Source organism: Lepidochelys kempii, chromosome 3, assembly GCF_965140285.1.
Source record: "Lepidochelys kempii isolate rLepKem1 chromosome 3, rLepKem1.hap1, whole genome shotgun sequence".
Taxonomy (NCBI): domain Eukaryota; kingdom Metazoa; phylum Chordata; order Testudines; family Cheloniidae; genus Lepidochelys; species Lepidochelys kempii.
In genome coordinates, this window is record NC_136382.1 from 3916570 (window position 1) to 3934526 (window position 17957).

A 17957-nucleotide genomic window follows, 5' to 3' on the forward strand; every position below is an offset into this window, starting at 1 on the left:
GAGGAGGGGTGAGGGGTGAAGGCTCCGGGAAGAAGTTGGGTGCTGGGTGCGGGCTCTGGGCTGGGGCAGGGGGTTGGGGTGTGGGAGGAGGGGTGAGGGGTGAAGGCTCTGGGAGGAAGTTGGGTGCTGGGTGCGGGCTCTGGGCTGGGGCAGGGGGTTGGGGTGCGGGAGGAGGGGTGAGGGGTGAAGGCTCCGGGAGGAAGTTGGGTGCTGGGTGCGGGCTCTGGGCTGGGGCAGGGGGTTGGGGTGTGGGAGGAGGGGTGAGGGGTGCAGGCTCTGGGAGGAAGTTGGGTGCTGGGTGCGGGCTCTGGGCTGGGGCAAGGGGTTGGGGTGCGGGAAGGGGGCAGGGGGGGCAGCATCGGCACCCCCCTCCCCCACTCCAGCAGTGGCTCCTAGGCGGGGGACGGGAGGCAGGGGGTCTCCGTGCGCTGCTGCCCGCAGACACTGCCCCCGCAGCTCCCATTAGCAGCAGTTCTTGGCCAATGGGAGCTGCGGAGTCGGTGCTCAGGGCAGGGGCAGGACGCAGAGACACCCACCAGCCCTGGGGCCGCAGGGACAAGCCGGCCACTTCGGGGAGCGGCGTGGCACGGAGGGAGGGAGGCAGAGTGGGCAGGGAGCCGCCTTAGCCCTGCTGCTGGCACGTCTCTGTGCGGCCCTTGGGGGTGGGGGGCTGCAGGTCTCCGTGCACTGCCTGCATGCGGAGCCGCCTCCCCCCCTGCCAGGGGCGCGCAGAGACGTGCCAGCAGCCAGCTGCTTCCGGGAGCAGCGTGGGGCCACCGGCCACGGCATGCAGGCAGCCTGCCTGCCTGAACCCTGCTGCGCCACCGGCCGGGACTCAGGGGCAGGTAGTCAGATATTTGTCCTGCATTTTGGGGACCCCCTGTTGTTGGGGGCCCTGTGCCACCGCATGGTTAGTTTCATGGTAAATCCGCTCCTGCCTCTTTCTGTTCACCCCGTCCAAATACAGCACTGAGCGGTCAAAATTTCTCATGCATAACAAGACCCAGTTCAGTTCAGCAGTTAAAACTAATTGCACTGAAATGGACGTGCTCTTTCTCTCTCTCTCTCTCTGACAAGCTGTCATGTATCAACCTAGTTCCAGGCCCCCCAGCCAGGATTTCCCCAGGGTGGATCTGTGTAAGAGTAAACGGCTAATTTCTGACTGGATTGATTTTCACTGGGGCTGGCAGCGAGGAGATGTCTGCGCCTCGTTTATGGGGATCTGAGCGTGGGAGAGCATGACAATCAGCGGTGGCAGGTTGTCACTGCACATTACTGACTGATGCGTTTCTCTTCCTGCCATTGATGCAAACGCCATGTTCAACGTAAGCTTGTAGAGTTGCTCTGGGCAAAGTGAGGGATCCATGTGAAATCGATCCCACAGGGAGGGCGACGGTACAGTAACATTTCAGATCAGTTGCATCTACAGCCGGCTTTGTCCCTCACCTCTCTTGCATCTGGAGTGGGGGAATCGAGCCCTCCATGGCCTGCAATCATAACAAGTCGCAGCTTGGTGGCTGATGCAGGAGGCAGATTAGAATCCAGCTGTGTCTCCCTCAGCCTCGCTGATTCTGTGGAGCTGCAGATGGAAAATCTTGTTCCTACAATAAACTCTGGGGTTTATTGCACGATGAGATCCAACCACCACATGAAAAGCAGCAGCTTTCAGCTTTCCTGGCAAACTCCACATGGAGACCAAGTTTCAGGGAGGTTTGAGTGATCCCAGAGCCGCTCTCAGGTTGGGAAGGAAATTGCCCAGATTTCACTGCTCTGCATGGTGTCAGTGAGTCACCTGCATGTTGTGGCTGAGTTTTTGTAACCTAGAATACCGGATCACTCAGTCTGACCTCCTGTATATCACTGGCCCCCAGCACCATCCGGCTCACCAAACCCAACGTCCGAAACTAGCCCAGACTGTTAAAACCCTCAGAAGACTAAGCTCGTGTTTTGCTCTGCAGCTTAACGTGTGTCCAAACCCCAGACTCAAGAGGAGACAACCCACAGGGAAGGAGGTGGAAGAAAGGCACAGGCCTCTGCAGAACCAAATTACTAAGCGTCACCCACATAGAACCACCCCCATAGAATCATAGAGTATCAGGGTTGGAAGGGACCCCAGGAGGTCATCTAGTCCAACCCCCTGCTCGAAGCAGGACCAACCCCCAACTAAATCATCCCAGCCAGGGCTTTGTCAAGACGGATCTTAAAAACTTCTAAGGAGGGAGGTTCCACCACCTCCCTAGGTAACCCATTCCAGTGTTTCACCACCCTCCTCATGAAATAGTCTTTCCAAACATCCAACCTAAACCTCCCCCACTGCGACCTGAGACCATTACTCCTCGTTCTGTCATCAGCTACCACTGAGAACAGCCGAGCTCCATCCTCTTTGGAACCCCCTTTCAGGTAGTTGAAAGCAGCTATCAAATCCCCCCTCATTCTTCTCTTCCGCAGACTAAACCGTCCTTCAGTGGTGCTGAGGAGACTCCAGAGACATTGCGGGGAGCAGATCTAGCATGGCCACCTCCCCAGAGTCACTTGGCAGGGCTAACGGGACCAAAGGGAGCAGCGCAGCAGGGAGCAAACCCCACACGACAGAGGTGCCAACTTTCTAATGTGCAGGGGGGTGTTCCCCCCGACTCCGCCCCAGACCCCGCCCCCACTCCTCCTTCCCCCAAGGTCCCACCCCTTTCCTCCCTCTTCCTGCCCCATTCCGCCCCTTCCCCCGAGCACCCCGCCCTCGCTCCTTCCCCTTCCCCGCCAGTACCACCTGCATGCCATGGAACAGCTGATCACGGTGGGCGGGAGGCGCTGGGGGGTAGGAGGGGGTGCTGATTGGTGGGGCCTGCCGGCAGGTGGAAACCACTGGAGGGGAGGGAGAGGCGCTGATGGAGCACCCACGGAGTCAGCATCTGTGCCACATGATACCAGAGGGGCGAAATGAAATGCACTATCTTACACAGACCGAGCAAACGCACCAAAAGAATCCAGTTTCATCTTACTCGCTGCTCGCTCAATTCAGCCAAATTACTGCACAACACCCAGGGCTTAATTTGGGCGAGGGCTTGCCAGGGCTGAGCCCCGGCACCTCTAGGCTTGGCAGTTCACAGCCCCGGCACCTCTGGGCTTGTCAGTTCACAGCCCCGGCACCTCCGGGATTGTCAGTTCACAGCCCCGGCACCTCTGGGCTTGGCAGTTCACAGCCCCGGCACCTCCGGGCTTGTCAGTTCACAGCCCCGGCACCTCTGGGCTTGTCAGTTCACAGCCCCGGCACCTCTGGGCTTGTCAGTTCACAGCCCCGGCACCTCCAGGCTTGGCAGTTCACAGCCCCAGCTCCTCCGGGCTTGGCAGTTCACAGCCCCGGCACCTCCGGGCTTGGCAGTTCACAGCCCCGGCACCTCCGGGCTTGTCAGTTCACAGCCCCGGCACCTCCGGGCTTGGCAGTTCACAGCCCCGGCACCTCTGGGCTTGTCAGTTCACAGCCCCGGCACCTCCGGGCTTGTCAGTTCACAGCCCCGGCACCTCTGGGCTTGTCAGTTCACAGCCCCGGCACCTCCGGGCTTGTCAGTTCACAGCCCCGGCACCTCCGGGCTTGGCAGTTCACAGCCCCGGCACCTCTGGGCTTGTCAGTTCACAGCCCCGGCACCTCCGGGCTTGTCATTTCACAGCCCCGGCACCTCTGGGCTTGTCAGTTCACAGCCCCGGCACCTCCGGGCTTGTCAGTTCACAGCCCCGGCACCTCCGGGCTTGTCAGTTCACAGCCCCGGCACCTCCGGGCTTGGCAGTTCACAGCCCCGGCACCTCTGGGCTTGTCATTTCACAGCCCCGGCACCTCTGGGCTTGTCAGTTCACAGCCCCGGCACCTATGGGCTTGTCAGTTCACAGCCCCGGCACCTCCAGGCTTGGCAGTTCACAGCCCCAGCTCGTCCGGGCTTGTCATTTCACAGCCCCGGCACCTCTGGGCTTGGTAGTTCACAGCCCCGGCTCCTCCGGGATTGTCAGTTCACAGCCCCGGCACCTCTGGGCTTGGCAGTTCACAGCCCCGGCACTTCTGGGCTTGGCAGTTCACAGCCCCGGCACCTCCAGGCTTGCCGCATCCGTTATGAATGTAAAAAAATTGCTTGAGCCCCAGCACTTCTTTCATTACAAATGAAGCCCTGACAACACCCTAACCAGATACTTTCCACCCCATGCCCTGATTCTGCTGATATTTTCCAACAGGTTAAGAAAGTTTAGGTTTAAGGTGAGGAGCGACAGAAGAGTCTAGCAAAGGAAGGGAAGATTTTAGATGCTGTTTGGGTCATGCACACGCTATAATAAAAAATTAGTCATAGAACCATTGGGTTAGAAGGGTCATCTAGTCTAACCCCATGCCATAGATGCAGGATTTGTTGTGTTTAAACCATCCAACACAGATGGCTATCCAGCCTCTTTTTGAAAACCTCCAACAAACTTCCCTGACTTCCCTAGACAGTTTGTTCCATTGAAATGAAACACAGCTCCTTTCATCAGTAGATCTCAAAGGAAATCAGTACTAAGATCCCCATTTCACAGGTGGGAAAACTGAGGTACAGTGAGGTGCAGTAATTTGCCCAAGGTCATCCAGCAGACCAGTGGCAGAGCTAGGAACAGACCCAAGGTCTCTGGAGCCCCAGTGCTGCGCTCTATCCAACAAGCCATACTGTCTCCCACCACTGAAATGCAACCACCTCTGGGGGCAGAATATGGGAGCTAGTTTAAACAGTGCACGGCAGCCCTATTGAAGACTTATCCCATGCAATGCTATATCCCAATGGAACTGCACTGGGAAATTTTAGGCAGGCCGACTGGAATTACCCAAGCTAGAATTGGGTCAGAGGACGGAGAAAACATTTCTGTTCCTCAGGAAGTGCTCTGGGTTCTTTAACGACCACAAGGGGTCAGAGCCTCTGTTTTATTAAAGCATCTTCAGTGGCACAGCGCCTCCTAGAGCCCTGGCCCAAGCACTCACTCAAAGGGACAAGCGGCCCCCATTGAATCCCAACCACCCCATCCTGGGTTTTCCTTCGAGGTCTCCCATCCAAGCGTGGACCAGGCCTGAGGCTGGGCAAGCCGGGGACAGCTGCCAGGATCACAGCTGGCAGAGAGACGACTTTTCATTTCATTTCCCAAGCTATTGTCTCCTGCCCTGTCCCAGTTGCATGGAGGTGGAATGCTCTTTGCGCCCGCCCCTGCACCTGGTTCCCAGTGCTGACATGTTCACAGTGCAGCTTGGAGCCAGGGGGGCAGGTGGGACTGCAGCTTCCAACAGTGGAGCGGGGGAAATGAGCTCTGATAGAGCCCTCCCCGTTCCTAGATCCCACTGCACTGCACAAAGGTGGCCGAGTATTATTAGCCCCATTTTATAAATGGGGAAACTGAGGCACAGAGCAATGGAGTGACTTACCAAAGGTCGCCCATTTCTTTTCCTGCACAAAATTCTGGCCACAGAAATCGGCCCGATTTCACAAAGCATTTTGATTTCAATGGAACCACAGATTCGGAGGGAAAATGGTTCCATCAGAGTTTCTCCAACCAGCACAACTTGTAGCCTCTTTAACAGATCAGGACAGGGACTCGGGGGAAGGGGTGGCCCAAGAGTGGGGAGTTTGGGGAATGTGTGGCATGAGGGTGAAGGCTCAGGGAGAAGGGACAGTGTGGGGGAAGGGCCTGTGGGACCCCTCCCCACCTTTAGGATGCTTCCACTGCTCCTGACTAGAGCCAATCATTTAGAAAAACATCCAAACTTGATTTTAAAATTGACAGTGATGGAGAATCCTGCCCATCCTGAGGCCAGTTGTTCCAATGGTTAACCACCCTCACTACTAAACATTTACTCCTTGTTTCCAGTCTGAATCTGTCTAGCTTCAAATGTCCGGCCATTGAATCATGTTAGATCTTTGCTACACTGAAGAGGCCTCTACTGTCATATTTCTGTTCCCAGTGTGGCTCCTTCTAGGCTATGATCAAGTCACCCCTTAGCCTGCTCTTTGTTCAGTTGTATGGACAGATGTACAACGTGCTGCCAACCCATCCTTCCTCTGACTGGCTTGGCATAACATTTGGGGGGGCCTTAAAAATGGTTCTCCAGGAAGACACTGCGTGTCCTGCCATTGGCTCTTGAAGAGCCAGGCCACCTGGTGCAATTCCCTGCCCTCCCAGCGAGCCGGCAGACAAGTGGCTGGTATAATCCACCTGGGCCCCATGCCCAGCCCAGGGAAAGGATCATTTTCCAAACTAATTAGCTGTGTGGCAATTGCTACCCTGGGATGGAACAAAAGCCCCACAATGAGCCATGCACCAGCATCTCAGCCGCGGCCCTTTCAATAATTCACATGAGCCAGTGTCGGGTGTCATGCCTTTATCTGCAAGTCCAATAGATATCCCTTACCAACACCTGTGAATTATTCAGGAGAAACAACGATTGCTTTCCCCACCACGGAGAGAAAGCTCTGTGCCCTGCATTGCCTCGTTCCCCCGCCACTGTAGGATTTAACCCCTTCGGCCTTTTCGCTAAAGCTCACTTGTGGGACAGAAGCTTGCTCTGCTGTTAAGACATTGGGCTAAGACTCAGGAGGCCTGGGATCAGTTCCTGGCTCTGCCATACACTCCTGGTGTGAGTCCAGGGCAAGTCCCTTTATCTCTGCGTGTCTCAGTTCCCCAGCTGTGACATGGGGGTAAAAACCAAATAGTAACACACCTGTGCGGGGGCCGGCAGTGTTACGTGGTCAGTATGTTCGCCCCACCCAGCACAGCAGCCTTGGGCTGGGAAGTCCTGGCTGTTTAAGGACCCCCCACAGATATACCAGCAAGGCAGCCGGACCATGCAACAATCAATACCAAAACACAGCGCTCTACCGTGTGAGCTACAGGAGTGCTCCATCCCAGGGAAAATAATGGTAAAGTTCATAGGGGATTTGATTAACAAAGTATTAAAGGAGAGGAATATAATTCATGCCAGTCGATGTGGTTTTATGGGGGGAAAAAAAGTCCCGTCAAACAAGCCTGATTTCATTCTTCGATTGCAAGTTTGGTTGATAAAGGTAACAACATAGAATAAGAACCAACGGCTGGAAGCTGAAGCCAGACAAATTCAGACTAGAAATAAGGGCTTGTCTATACTCTGGAGCACTCCTACAGCCCCATAGCTATGCATACAGGGCCATAGCTGCGCTGCGGTAGTCTCCAGATGTGGACACACACTACAGCAATGGAAGAGGTCTTTCCTTCACTGTAGGAACTCCACCTCCCTGAGCCAAGGTGGACATGGAGGATGGAGCTGTTCTCAGTGGTGGCAGATGACAGAAGACAAAGCAATGGTCTCAAGTTGCAGTGGGGGAGGTCTAGGTTGGATATTAGGAAACACTATTTCACTAGGAGGATGGTGAAGCACTGGAATGCGTTACCTAGGGAGGTGGTGGAATCTTCATTCTTAGAGGTTTTTAGGCCCAGGCTTGACAAAGCCCTGGCTGGGATGATTTAGTTGGGTTTGGTCCTGCTCTGAGCAGGGGATTGGACTACGTGACCTCCAGAGGTCTCTTCCAACCCTGATCTTCTATGATTCTATGATTCTATGTCCATGGAAGCATTCGTCTGTCAACCCTAGCTGCATCTACACTAGCGGTTAGGTCCACAGAGCTACAGTGCTCACCCGTGTGAATTTTTTCCCACCCCTGTACACAGTAGCTATGTCAAGCTATGTTTTAAGGGCAGAGCAGGCCTGAGGCAGACGTTTAACCTTGTGGGTGATTAAGCCCTGGAACAAACTACCATGGGGAATGGTGGATTCTCCATCTCTTGATGTTGTCTTCCAGTCCAGACTGGCTACCTTTCTGGAAGATGCTTTAGCCAAACACAAGGTACTGGCTCAATGCCGGGGGAACTGGGTGAAGTTTAAAGGCCTGTGATGCACACGGGAGTTCAGACCAGATGATCCAAAGGTCCCTGCTGGCCTCACACTCTCTGTGCATAGTTCCAGGGCTTCGTAAGACCAACAGAACTTCTCATTGGTGCCCATTGCCAACGGCTTTTGCACAGTCCTTTGCCAAACCCACGGTGACCTCAGGAGGAGTCTGAGGCTGAGGAAAGCTGCTGTAAATGGGGGAAGTTACGCTGGAGTCCAAATAGCTACACGAATTTGTACCTTCTGAGGATCTTGCTCTGTTTATTCTGAACGCAGTCAATCCAGGACCATGCTTGAGCCAACTGGTGAAGCTAGCAATTTGCTTTTTTCTGGAGAAAGGGGACGAGCTTGGTTTACAGGTCTCTAAGCAGCAATGAGCGTGAAACAACGAGACTATCTGGCTGAAAAGTGGTAGCCAGTGCTGGAGCTCTAACTCCTAGCTCCAGGCTCTGGGAGTGGATCCTGTTTCCTTCCCTATGGAGCAGCAAATCCTCTACCTGTGGTAGAGGCCTCTCAGCTGGCTCCTCATCCTCATTTCCAGCGGCTTGTATAGACATTCACATAGACTTACAAGCTCTTTTCCTTAGCGTGCGAGCAAATGTTGAGTCTTTGAAGAAATGCTGCATTGTTAGCTGTGCAATGAGTCTTTGCAGGAAGCAGTGATAGGCAGTTTGCTCTTTTTTCTCCATACTTGGAGGCAATTTTTGACACAGAGCAGTTGCCTGAGAACGGGTGTGTGCGCTGAGATGCGGAGGAAAGGGAATTGCCTCTGTTCTAGGATTGGTTCATGTGTGCAAATAAAGCAAATCACACTTAGATTATTCCCAGGCTCCATGTCAAATGACTTCTCCTCCAACGGGAAAGCTGACCTGCAAAGTCCTGGAAACAGGCTACTGCTTGGTACGGGGGCAATTCTGATGCCAGAAGTGGTCACGCCAATATCTGTGGTTCATTGCAAACAGTCAGTCCATTGCAATACTTTGTCCATTTATGGCCCCTTTCATTGCAGAATCTCACAGCATTTTACGGACATTAATTCTCACAGCATCCTCATAAGCTGTAGATCCCGTATTATCACCCCTATTTTACAGAGGGGGAAATCAAGGCACAGAGAGGCTTTGAATGAGGCAGTGCCCTGAAGTTAGCAACGCAGCTGTGGCGATATCAGGGGGCCATTCCAGGATGTACCTGTGGTCTCAGAGGGGACTGTACTCGAGGCGGCTAGAAAATGAGACTTGTCGTAAAGGCAGCATGTCTCTGGCTAAGGTACTTACCTGGCCTTTATTAGCATAGTACCATCCTTCCTCTCTGCATCAGCCTTGCAAGTGACTCCCTCCCGCCCCACAACACACAGGGGTTGGAGCTGTCTGGGACATCTTCAGTCGCTCCCAGAGTGAGGTGGGCTCTGCCCTCAGGACAGCGACTGAATAAATATGCTCAGTTGAACAGATCCGGTGCTCAGCATAATTGCTTAGGGCCTCGAGGAGCTCCAGGGCCCCCACTATTAATTATTAGTATGTGTTGTGTAGGGGGACCCAAAATATTCCTGCTTAGGGCCCCCGCTGGGATAGCACTGTCTCTGCTCAATTCAAACTCTCATGTGATTGTCCAAAACTCTCAATGAACCTGAGACACAGTGAGGTCCAGTTTGATATTTTAAAGCGATTCATATTCAGCATCCCTGCCCTGGGAACCATCTGTCTGTATCGTCACTTGAAACAAGTGTCAACACTCCCAGCTGGTGGCTCCGAAGACCCAGACTGGGGGCGAGACCCTGCGCAACACACTGGCTTTTAGGCCTTTAGTTTCTGTAACTCCTGCCTGTGTGAGAGTAGCTCCTAGGAACCTCGGCTGAGATCCGGGCCCCACTGCGCTGGGTGCTGCACAAACATGAAGTGACAGCCACCGCCTGCCGCAAAGAGCTTCCAGCCCAAATAGACAAGAGAAAGGGCACGAGCGGAAGCAAAGGCATGGACGGAGGCGGCGAACCCAAGGTCACCCAGCAGGTCAATGGCTCTTCACTCCCACTCCCGTGCTCTACCCATGAGTTCAGATGTCTCCAGTGAGTGGCTGTCCCCAGGGACTGCAACAACCTGTTGCTTTCCCACATCTAACAGAGCTCTCTGTTAGTTCACACAGTGAGGGCAGCATTTGTTATGCTAAAAGTCTTGGGTTCGATACCCACTGATAGCTTGTGGTGCCTATATCTGTAGATGACCTTGTTCTAGGGTTGGCTTTCCCCACCAGAGACTCACGTATAACTCAGGAATGGCTGCGTGCTTAAACAAAGCTGATGTCTGAGTAGTGGTGCAGAGCTGTGCGAAGCATGCGTGGGCCTTCTCTGGACAGGCCACTGCCTAACAGGTGAGGCATCCAGCATGGGCTTGCTCATGCTTGGGGGTCAGGTGCTGATTTCTGGTGTATAGTTTGGGCTGAGAGCTGAGCGGCTGCCCATCTCTTTAGCTCTTTCCTCCGACACATTTAGTGCAGGCCAAATCCACGTACCCCCAGTGATCATCCAAACAGCAGCTCCCTCCCGGCTCCGAACCCAAATATCTCACCATGCGCTCACACCTGTGTAACACATGTAACACGTGTAACACTGCAGGATCACAGCCTAGAGCTGCTACTGGCTAATGGAATTCCTCTTTTAGCTCCAGTGTGGATATCCTGTTGGGGCAGGTTGTTGACTTATATATGCTGGCTAGCATATGTTTTGTATATATATAACATATGCTAGCCAGCATATATAAATCAACAATATATATAAAGCATTAAACATAAATATTAAGTATTAATATAGCAGTTATATAGCCCAGATTAGCCTGTACCTTTGTTATAATCCTGTTCATTTATGCTAAGCATCCCATAATACCTAGCAATAGTTGCAGTAAGATTTGACTTAAGAGATTGGAAAATTTTTAGTAGCAGGATCTATGATTGTTTCCTTGTAGCAACAGAAAGTGAGTTACCCTCACAAGCCTGACATAGGCACAGGGAGGTGTCTTCCTGCCTCTTAGCATGTGGAATGCATGTACCCAGCACAAAGCTAAGGGTGCATCACGGTAAACACGGAGGGTATACAAGGATGGCTTTAGAGGTGTACCTCTGGGAGCACACCGTCTGCGTAAGGTGAACGCAACGTCACTGCACAGGAGACCGGTACGGTATAGCACAGCAGTGTCCAATACCTTCGCCGCTAGCCACATGTGGCTAATAGGCGATTGAATTGTGGCTAATGCATGTGGCTTTTTTATAATGTGGCTTAATGTGGCTTTTTTATAATGTGGCTAATAAGAAAAATTCAGAACCACAAGTGTGGTTAGCATCGAATTTCTATTGGACACCGCCGTGCCTGCCATTGGTTGTTTGGTCTCTTGAGTATATTTCGTAACAAACCAAAGCAATTGACAATACAATTTATCAACCAGGTGGAGTCATTACACCTAGTCTGTGCTTGGACAGTTACAGATGAAAAGCAATCACTGGAAGCCTGCTAGATAGCAAGCCTTTGCTCTTATGCTGAACACTGGTCAGTGCTTAACAACACTGGTCATACACCAGGTGGGAGTATGACCAGTGTTGTTAAATGCCACAAAGTATGTGCTGCTAATTACTGCTAGGGGCCAGATTCAGTATGGCCTTTGCTGGTGCATGAGCCAAAAGGCAATATCCCCTCTCCCCATGTGCTAAAGATACGTCCACATTCGGGAGGACGGCCCTGCATTTCATCACTGGGACACCAATAACTGGCAAAGGCAGAGAACTGGAAGGCCAGTTAAAGGATTAGCAGAGATGAGTGAGAAGGAAAGATTAAAGGAATTTAATTTGTGCAGGCTGGAGAAAAGGAGACCCGGGGGAGTGATCGGATACGAGGGTGCAAAGGGCTGGAAGCCAGTAACAGAGCCTACCAGAAGGGGAAGGGCGTTGATCATGCCTGAGGCTGGGACCCACGAGCGATGGATTCAGACCAATGGGATCCAGGTTAGAAAACAGTTTCCAAAGTTGGGCTGGCGGAGCCCAGTCGACTGCCTCCCACGCTTAGCGATAGTAAAACGGGGGCTCAGTCTAACATTGCCATTTTATTCTGCTTCTTATGCCAGGGTCTATCCCTGCAGTGTCTGATCCCCATTAGCTGGGCAGAGGGTAATCGAGGGTGAATTCCTCCCATGGGCATGGGAATGGCAACACGTAAGTCCCACTTCAGGGAAGTGGGTGGGTCAAAAGGTGATTTTACAGCCCTTCTGTGTGTTTCAGCCCAACGCAGATAGAGAACCACCATTGTAAACTGCCCCCCTATTTTGTCTGGTTATTAGCTGCCTCTCAGTATAAGCAGTATGTGGCCTGTAGGAGTGCAGATCTTCCTCTCCCCTTCCCCCCGTAGTGGGTATAATGACTGCAAATTTTAGCTCTGATTTCCAGCCCATAGACTCAGCATGTTTCAAATTCAGGTAGTAAAGATTCCGGTGGGCTTGGCTTGCTCGTCCCCTTGGAAGATCTAGTAACCTCCTCCCATCTCTCCAGCCTCCAAACAAAACCATGACACCAGCTACCAGGCGGGGGGGTGGCCTATTCCACACGGCATGGGACTGGCCCCACCACAGGGGAAGAGGAGGACTCGCTCTCACCTGTTGGTGAAGACTTTGCTGTAGTTGAACACCTGGATCTCCAGCATCTCGTTGCCATCGATATTGCTGGCGATTGGCCATCGGAAGGTCTGCGGGAAAACAACGGAAGGAGAAAGTTAGGGTTCTGCTGGGCTTTGTTCCAGGGGAGAGGTTACGTTGGTGGGTTTTTGCACCCACAGGAATCAGATCCTCAGCTGGTGGAAATCAGCAAAACTTACTTTATTGTATTATCCGTGTTACAGTCGCTCCCAAAGGCTGCAGCTGAGATCAGTGCCTGGCATAGTACATAGAAAGTTTCTGCCCTGAACAACTAAGGGCAGACAAAGGGTGAGTGGAGACAGAGGCAGGAAATGACTTGGAAATGTGAGGAACCATTAGGAAAGGGATAAACAATAAGACAGAAAATATCACATTGCCACTATATAAATCCATGGGGTGCCCACAGCTTAAATACTGCGTGCAGATGTGGTCGCCCCGTCTCAAAAAGGGTATAGGGGAACTGGAAAGGTTCAGAGAAGGGCAACATTGATGATCAAGGGTATGGAACAGCTTTCCGATGAGGAGAGACTAAAAAGATGAGGGTTGTTCAGCTTAGAAAAGAGACGACTAAGGGGCGATAATGGAATTGTCCATAAAAGCATGAGTGATGTGGCGAAAGTGAGGAGAGAAGCGTTCTGTGCTGTTTCCTACAGCACAAAAACCAGGGGTCACCCAATGAAATTAATAGGTGGGAGATTTACAACGAACAAAAGGCATTATTTCTTCACACAACACACGGTCAACCTGTGGAACTCATTGCCAGGGGAAGCTGTGAAGGCCAAAAGTATAACCGGGTTCAAAAAAGAATTAGATAAGATCATGGAGCACAGGTTCTCCAATGGCTATTTGCCAGAATGGGCAGGGATGCAATCCCCTGCTTGAGATCACCCTACACCTCTGACTACCAGTTGCTGGGAGGGGAAGGCAGAGGTGTATCCTTCCAAAATTTCCCTGTTCTTTACACTCCCCCAGAAGCTGTGCTACTGGTCATTGTCAGAAGACAGGACACTGGGCCAGATGGACCTTTGGTCTGATCCACTATAGCAGCTCCTATGTTCTTACAGCCAAAGTCACATGGCAAGTAAGTGGCAAAGTGAGGCACTGAACCCAGGTCTCTAGGACACCAGACCAGACATCCTGCCCATTGGGCCACACACCCTCTCTGGCAGCCCCTAGGTCGTCTTTACCTGTTCCTGGCAAAGAAAATGGCTTTATTTTCTCCTAGATAATGTCACTGCATTTCCAAGAAAGTTTAATGGGGGAGAGTGACCCAAGACAGACAGGCCAAAAGGGGTATCCACTTGCAGTCCCCATGAGGACGCGAATGAGGGGCTCTTTCAACAGGAGCCGCAGTGAAAACACAGGCCTAGCGCTGATAAGGTTTCATTGTCGGTGCTCGGACTAGCACAAGAACATAAGAACGGCCATAGTGGGTCAGACCAAGGGTCCATCTAGCCCAACGTCCTGTCCAACGGTGGCCAGTGCCAGGTGCCCCAGAGGGAATGACCAGAACAGGGAATCACCAAGTGATCCATCCCCTGTCATCCGTTCCCAGCTTCGGGCAAACAAATTCTATTTTTATTGTTTTTTTGCAAGCCAAGCAATCAGCCTGCTGGGACAGTTCACACAAGGAAGTAAAAAACGTTATCCGATTGTCCAAGACATTACCCTCTCATGCCCACTGGGAGCTGAGGAAACCTTATTACCAAACTGCAAACAATGCATTAGAGGAAGGCAGCCGCAGCGAGCGAGTCAGAACAATGCTGAGTGTGAAGGCAATATCCCAAGCTGCTGAAACATCCCTGCAGATCTCCGGCTTTACTGGAGCAACACAAAGATAATTATGTTCAAAGGGGTGAAAGGCGGGGGTGGGGGGTTATCAAGACATTATCCAGTGTTTGGAAGCTCCTGGAGACACAGCCAAAGCAGAAATGGCCTGATGGGTCTATTTCCCCTAACCGACACTCACTCTAATACACACAGCAAGTTTTGTAAAATTTCCTGCGGAGCTGTTATTGCCAAATGGAGGAAAGGAAAAAACTGGGTTGTGATTCCAGCTAAGTGAGAGGAACTGGTGCAGTGAAAGAGCATTTAATTTGTACAGGATTTGTATTTCTAGGTAATTCTTTTCACTGCCTGGGAATGTATCCCCATCATAAAGAGTTTGGCTGAATTTGGAAATGATACCCCTATGGGCTTGAATATTTTATAGACACAGACACACAGACAAACACACACACGGGAGAGTCACTAGATTGTTGGCCCTGCTCCAGCTGCTTTGTATTGCAGAAGAACCTCAGAGTTACGAACACCTCGGGAAACTCTGAAATGTTCGTAACTTTGAACAAAACATTAGGGTTGTTCTTTCAAAAGTTTACCAGTGAACATTGACTGAATACAGCTTTGAAACTTCATCATATGGACCCATGGGAAGGAGGCCCTTGAGGAATTCCACCTGGATTTCAGCAATTTCCAACCCACCATCAACCTCACTCCGGACCAGTCCACACAAGAGATCCACTTCCTGGACACTACACTGCAAATAAGTGACGGTCACATAAACACCACCCTATACCGGAAACCTACTGACCGCTATTCCTACCTACATGCCTCCAGCTTCCATCCAGGACACATCACGCAATCCACTGTCTACAGCCAAGCCCTAAGATACAACCACATTTGCTACAATCCCTCAGACAGAGACAAACACCTACAAGATATTTATCAAGCATTCTTAAAACTACAATACTCACCTGGGGAAGTGAGGAAACAGATCGACAGAGCGAGACAGGTATCCAGAAATCACCTACTACAGGACGGGCCCAACAAGGAAAATAACAGAACACCACTGGCCATCACATAAGAACATAAGAACGGCCATACTGGTTCAGACCAAAGGTATATCCAGCCCAGTATCCTGTCTACCAACAGTGGCCAATGCCAGGTGCCCCAGAGGGAGCGAACCTAACAGGTAATGATCAAGTGATCTCTCTCCTGCCATCCATCTCCACCCTCTCACATACAGCACCCAGCTAAAAGCTCTCTAGCAGATCATCCACGATCTACAACGTATTTTGGAAAACAATCCCTCACACTCACAGACCTTGGGAGGCAGGCCAGTCCTTGCTTACAGACAGCCCCGCAACCTGAAGCAAATACTCACCAGCAACTACTCCCCACACCACAGAAACATGAACCCAGGAACCAATCCCTGTAGCAAACCCCGTAGCCTACTCTGTCCCCATATCTAGTCTAGCGACACCATCATAGGACCCAACCACATCAGCCACACCATTGGGGGCTCATTCACCTGCACATCTGCTAATGTGACATATGCCATCATGTGCCAGCAATGCCCCTCTGCCATGTACATTGGCCAAACCTGACAGTCTCTATGTAAAAGGATAAATGGACACAAATCAGACATCAGGAACGGTAACATACAAAAGCCAGTAGGAGAGCACTTCCATCTCCCTGGCCATTCAATAACAGATTTAAAAGTAGCCATCCTTCAACACAAAAACTTCAAAAAACGACTTCAAAGAGAAACTGCAGAGCTACAATTCATTTGCAGACTTAACACCATTAATTTGGGCTTGAATAGGGACTGGGAGTGGCTGGCTCCCTACAAAAGCAATTTTGCCTCTCTTGGTATGGACACCTCCTCATCAGCTATTGGGAGTGGATCACATTCACCCTGACTGAATTGCCTTGTTAGCACTGGTTCTCCACTTGAAAGGTAACTCCCTTCTCTTCATGTGCCAGTATATTTATGCCTGTATCTGTCATTTTCATTCCATGCGTCTGAAGAAGTGGGCTTTTTTACCCACGAAAGCTTATGCTCAAATAAATCTGTTTGTCTTTAAGGTGCCACCGGACTCCTTCTTGCTTCAATTGAACATGAACTTCCAGTGCTGTACTACAGGGAAGGGTGTACACGTGAACTGGGGGAGTATAAACAGGGACATATCAAGTCGGAGTAAAGAGATGTTATTATCTCTGTATACAGTGTTTGTAGTGAGACCAATTTGGGAGACTGGGTCCCGTTCTGGTGATGTTGAAAAATTGGAAAGTGTTCAGAAAGAGCTACGAGAATGGTGTGAGGTCTGGAAATTATGAGTTCTAATGAGAGGCTCAGAGAAGCTCAATCTATTTAGTTTATCCCAGGATGAGACCTGACCAGTCTGTAATTAGCTGGAACCAAATAAACAGCCAGCCCCCCAACCTGAAGCAAAGGGATGTGACTAGCAGTCCCAAGCTCCCATTGCTTACTGTATGTTCGGTTATGCTAAAATCACGCAACCTTGGCCTGCAAACCTGCCATCTCTTCACAGCTCGGGCCTGTGCCATGACTGGGAAGCAGATCTCCAAGGCAAACCAAACAGGGCAGTAAAAAATGGTAACTCAGTCGGTGGCCAGTACTGACCCAATTCCCTCTCACAGTCCCAGGAGGCGCTATGCTGCTGCCTTTCCAATGGGATTTAAAGTGCAGAGTTGTGGTCACTGGTGTCCCCATAACGCTTTCCACAAGCGCCTGGTAGTGTCCTATTGCTAAAACCCAGTCTGAGTTCTTCTGTCCCACTCCCTACCTGCAGTGTCAGCTCGATATGGGACTTCCCTTCCTGTCCTGCACTGTAGCCGGACATTGCTGCTGCATTCCACCCCAGAGACAGCTGCATTTCATAGCTAGCTGAAACGATTCCTTCTTGTAGGAATCATTTGCCAACTTCTTCCCTCGGAAAGGCTCTATGCAAGTGCCAGGTTTCACTGTTACTTTTACAGAGCCTGACCATTTGCTGCTTTTCCAGGCCCAGAACCTCCCAGTGTTTCTCACGCTGAGAGCAAGAACCTTCCTTCCATAACCAGCCTGCATTCTGGGGACAAGCCAGCTGGGTTCTGCTTGACTCCTCTCCTCCTTCCCTGCTGCTTTGGGCCTCCTGTCGCTCTAATGAAGCCTTAACTTGGCCATCTGCACCACTCTCCTTATCCTTGGCAAATGCTAGACCTGCCATTGGCCCACCCCTGCCTGAGGAAGAGAACAAACCACAACACGGACATTAGCGGCTCCTTATTTGCACTAAAGCTCTAACAGAAACAAGGGGCTCTGAGACCCAGCAAAAAGCTGAAAGCACAGACTAGCCAGAATACATCTACAGCCAAAGCAGAGTTCTTCCAGCTGAGCCACACAGGCGAAGGACCAAGTTTAGCACCTTACAACTTGCAGGCTGGCAAGGTGCCACTGTGTCTCACGAGGGAAATTACAGATGTACCCAACCTCTGGACCCTGGTGTCCCCCAGGTTCAAGGATGCTTGAGCTGAGCCCATAGTTGCAGGGAAGGATCGCTGATGGAGGGGTTTTTGGATGCGTCTGATTT

The 17957-nt window shown here is 51.5% G+C and overlaps 1 protein-coding gene across 9 annotated transcripts in view; it reads right to left on the reverse strand.

Moving 5' to 3' along the window:
- Positions 1–17957, reverse strand: part of OTOF (otoferlin) — a 206174-nt gene that overhangs the window by 129343 nt on the left and 58874 nt on the right. For all 9 annotated transcript variants that reach the window (XM_078852019.1, XM_073335512.2, XM_078852014.1 and 6 more), the window contains exon 3: positions 12544–12632. In XM_078852019.1, coding sequence (XP_078708145.1) covers positions 12544–12632 — 89 coding nt within the window. The remainder of the gene's footprint in view (positions 1–12543; positions 12633–17957) is intronic.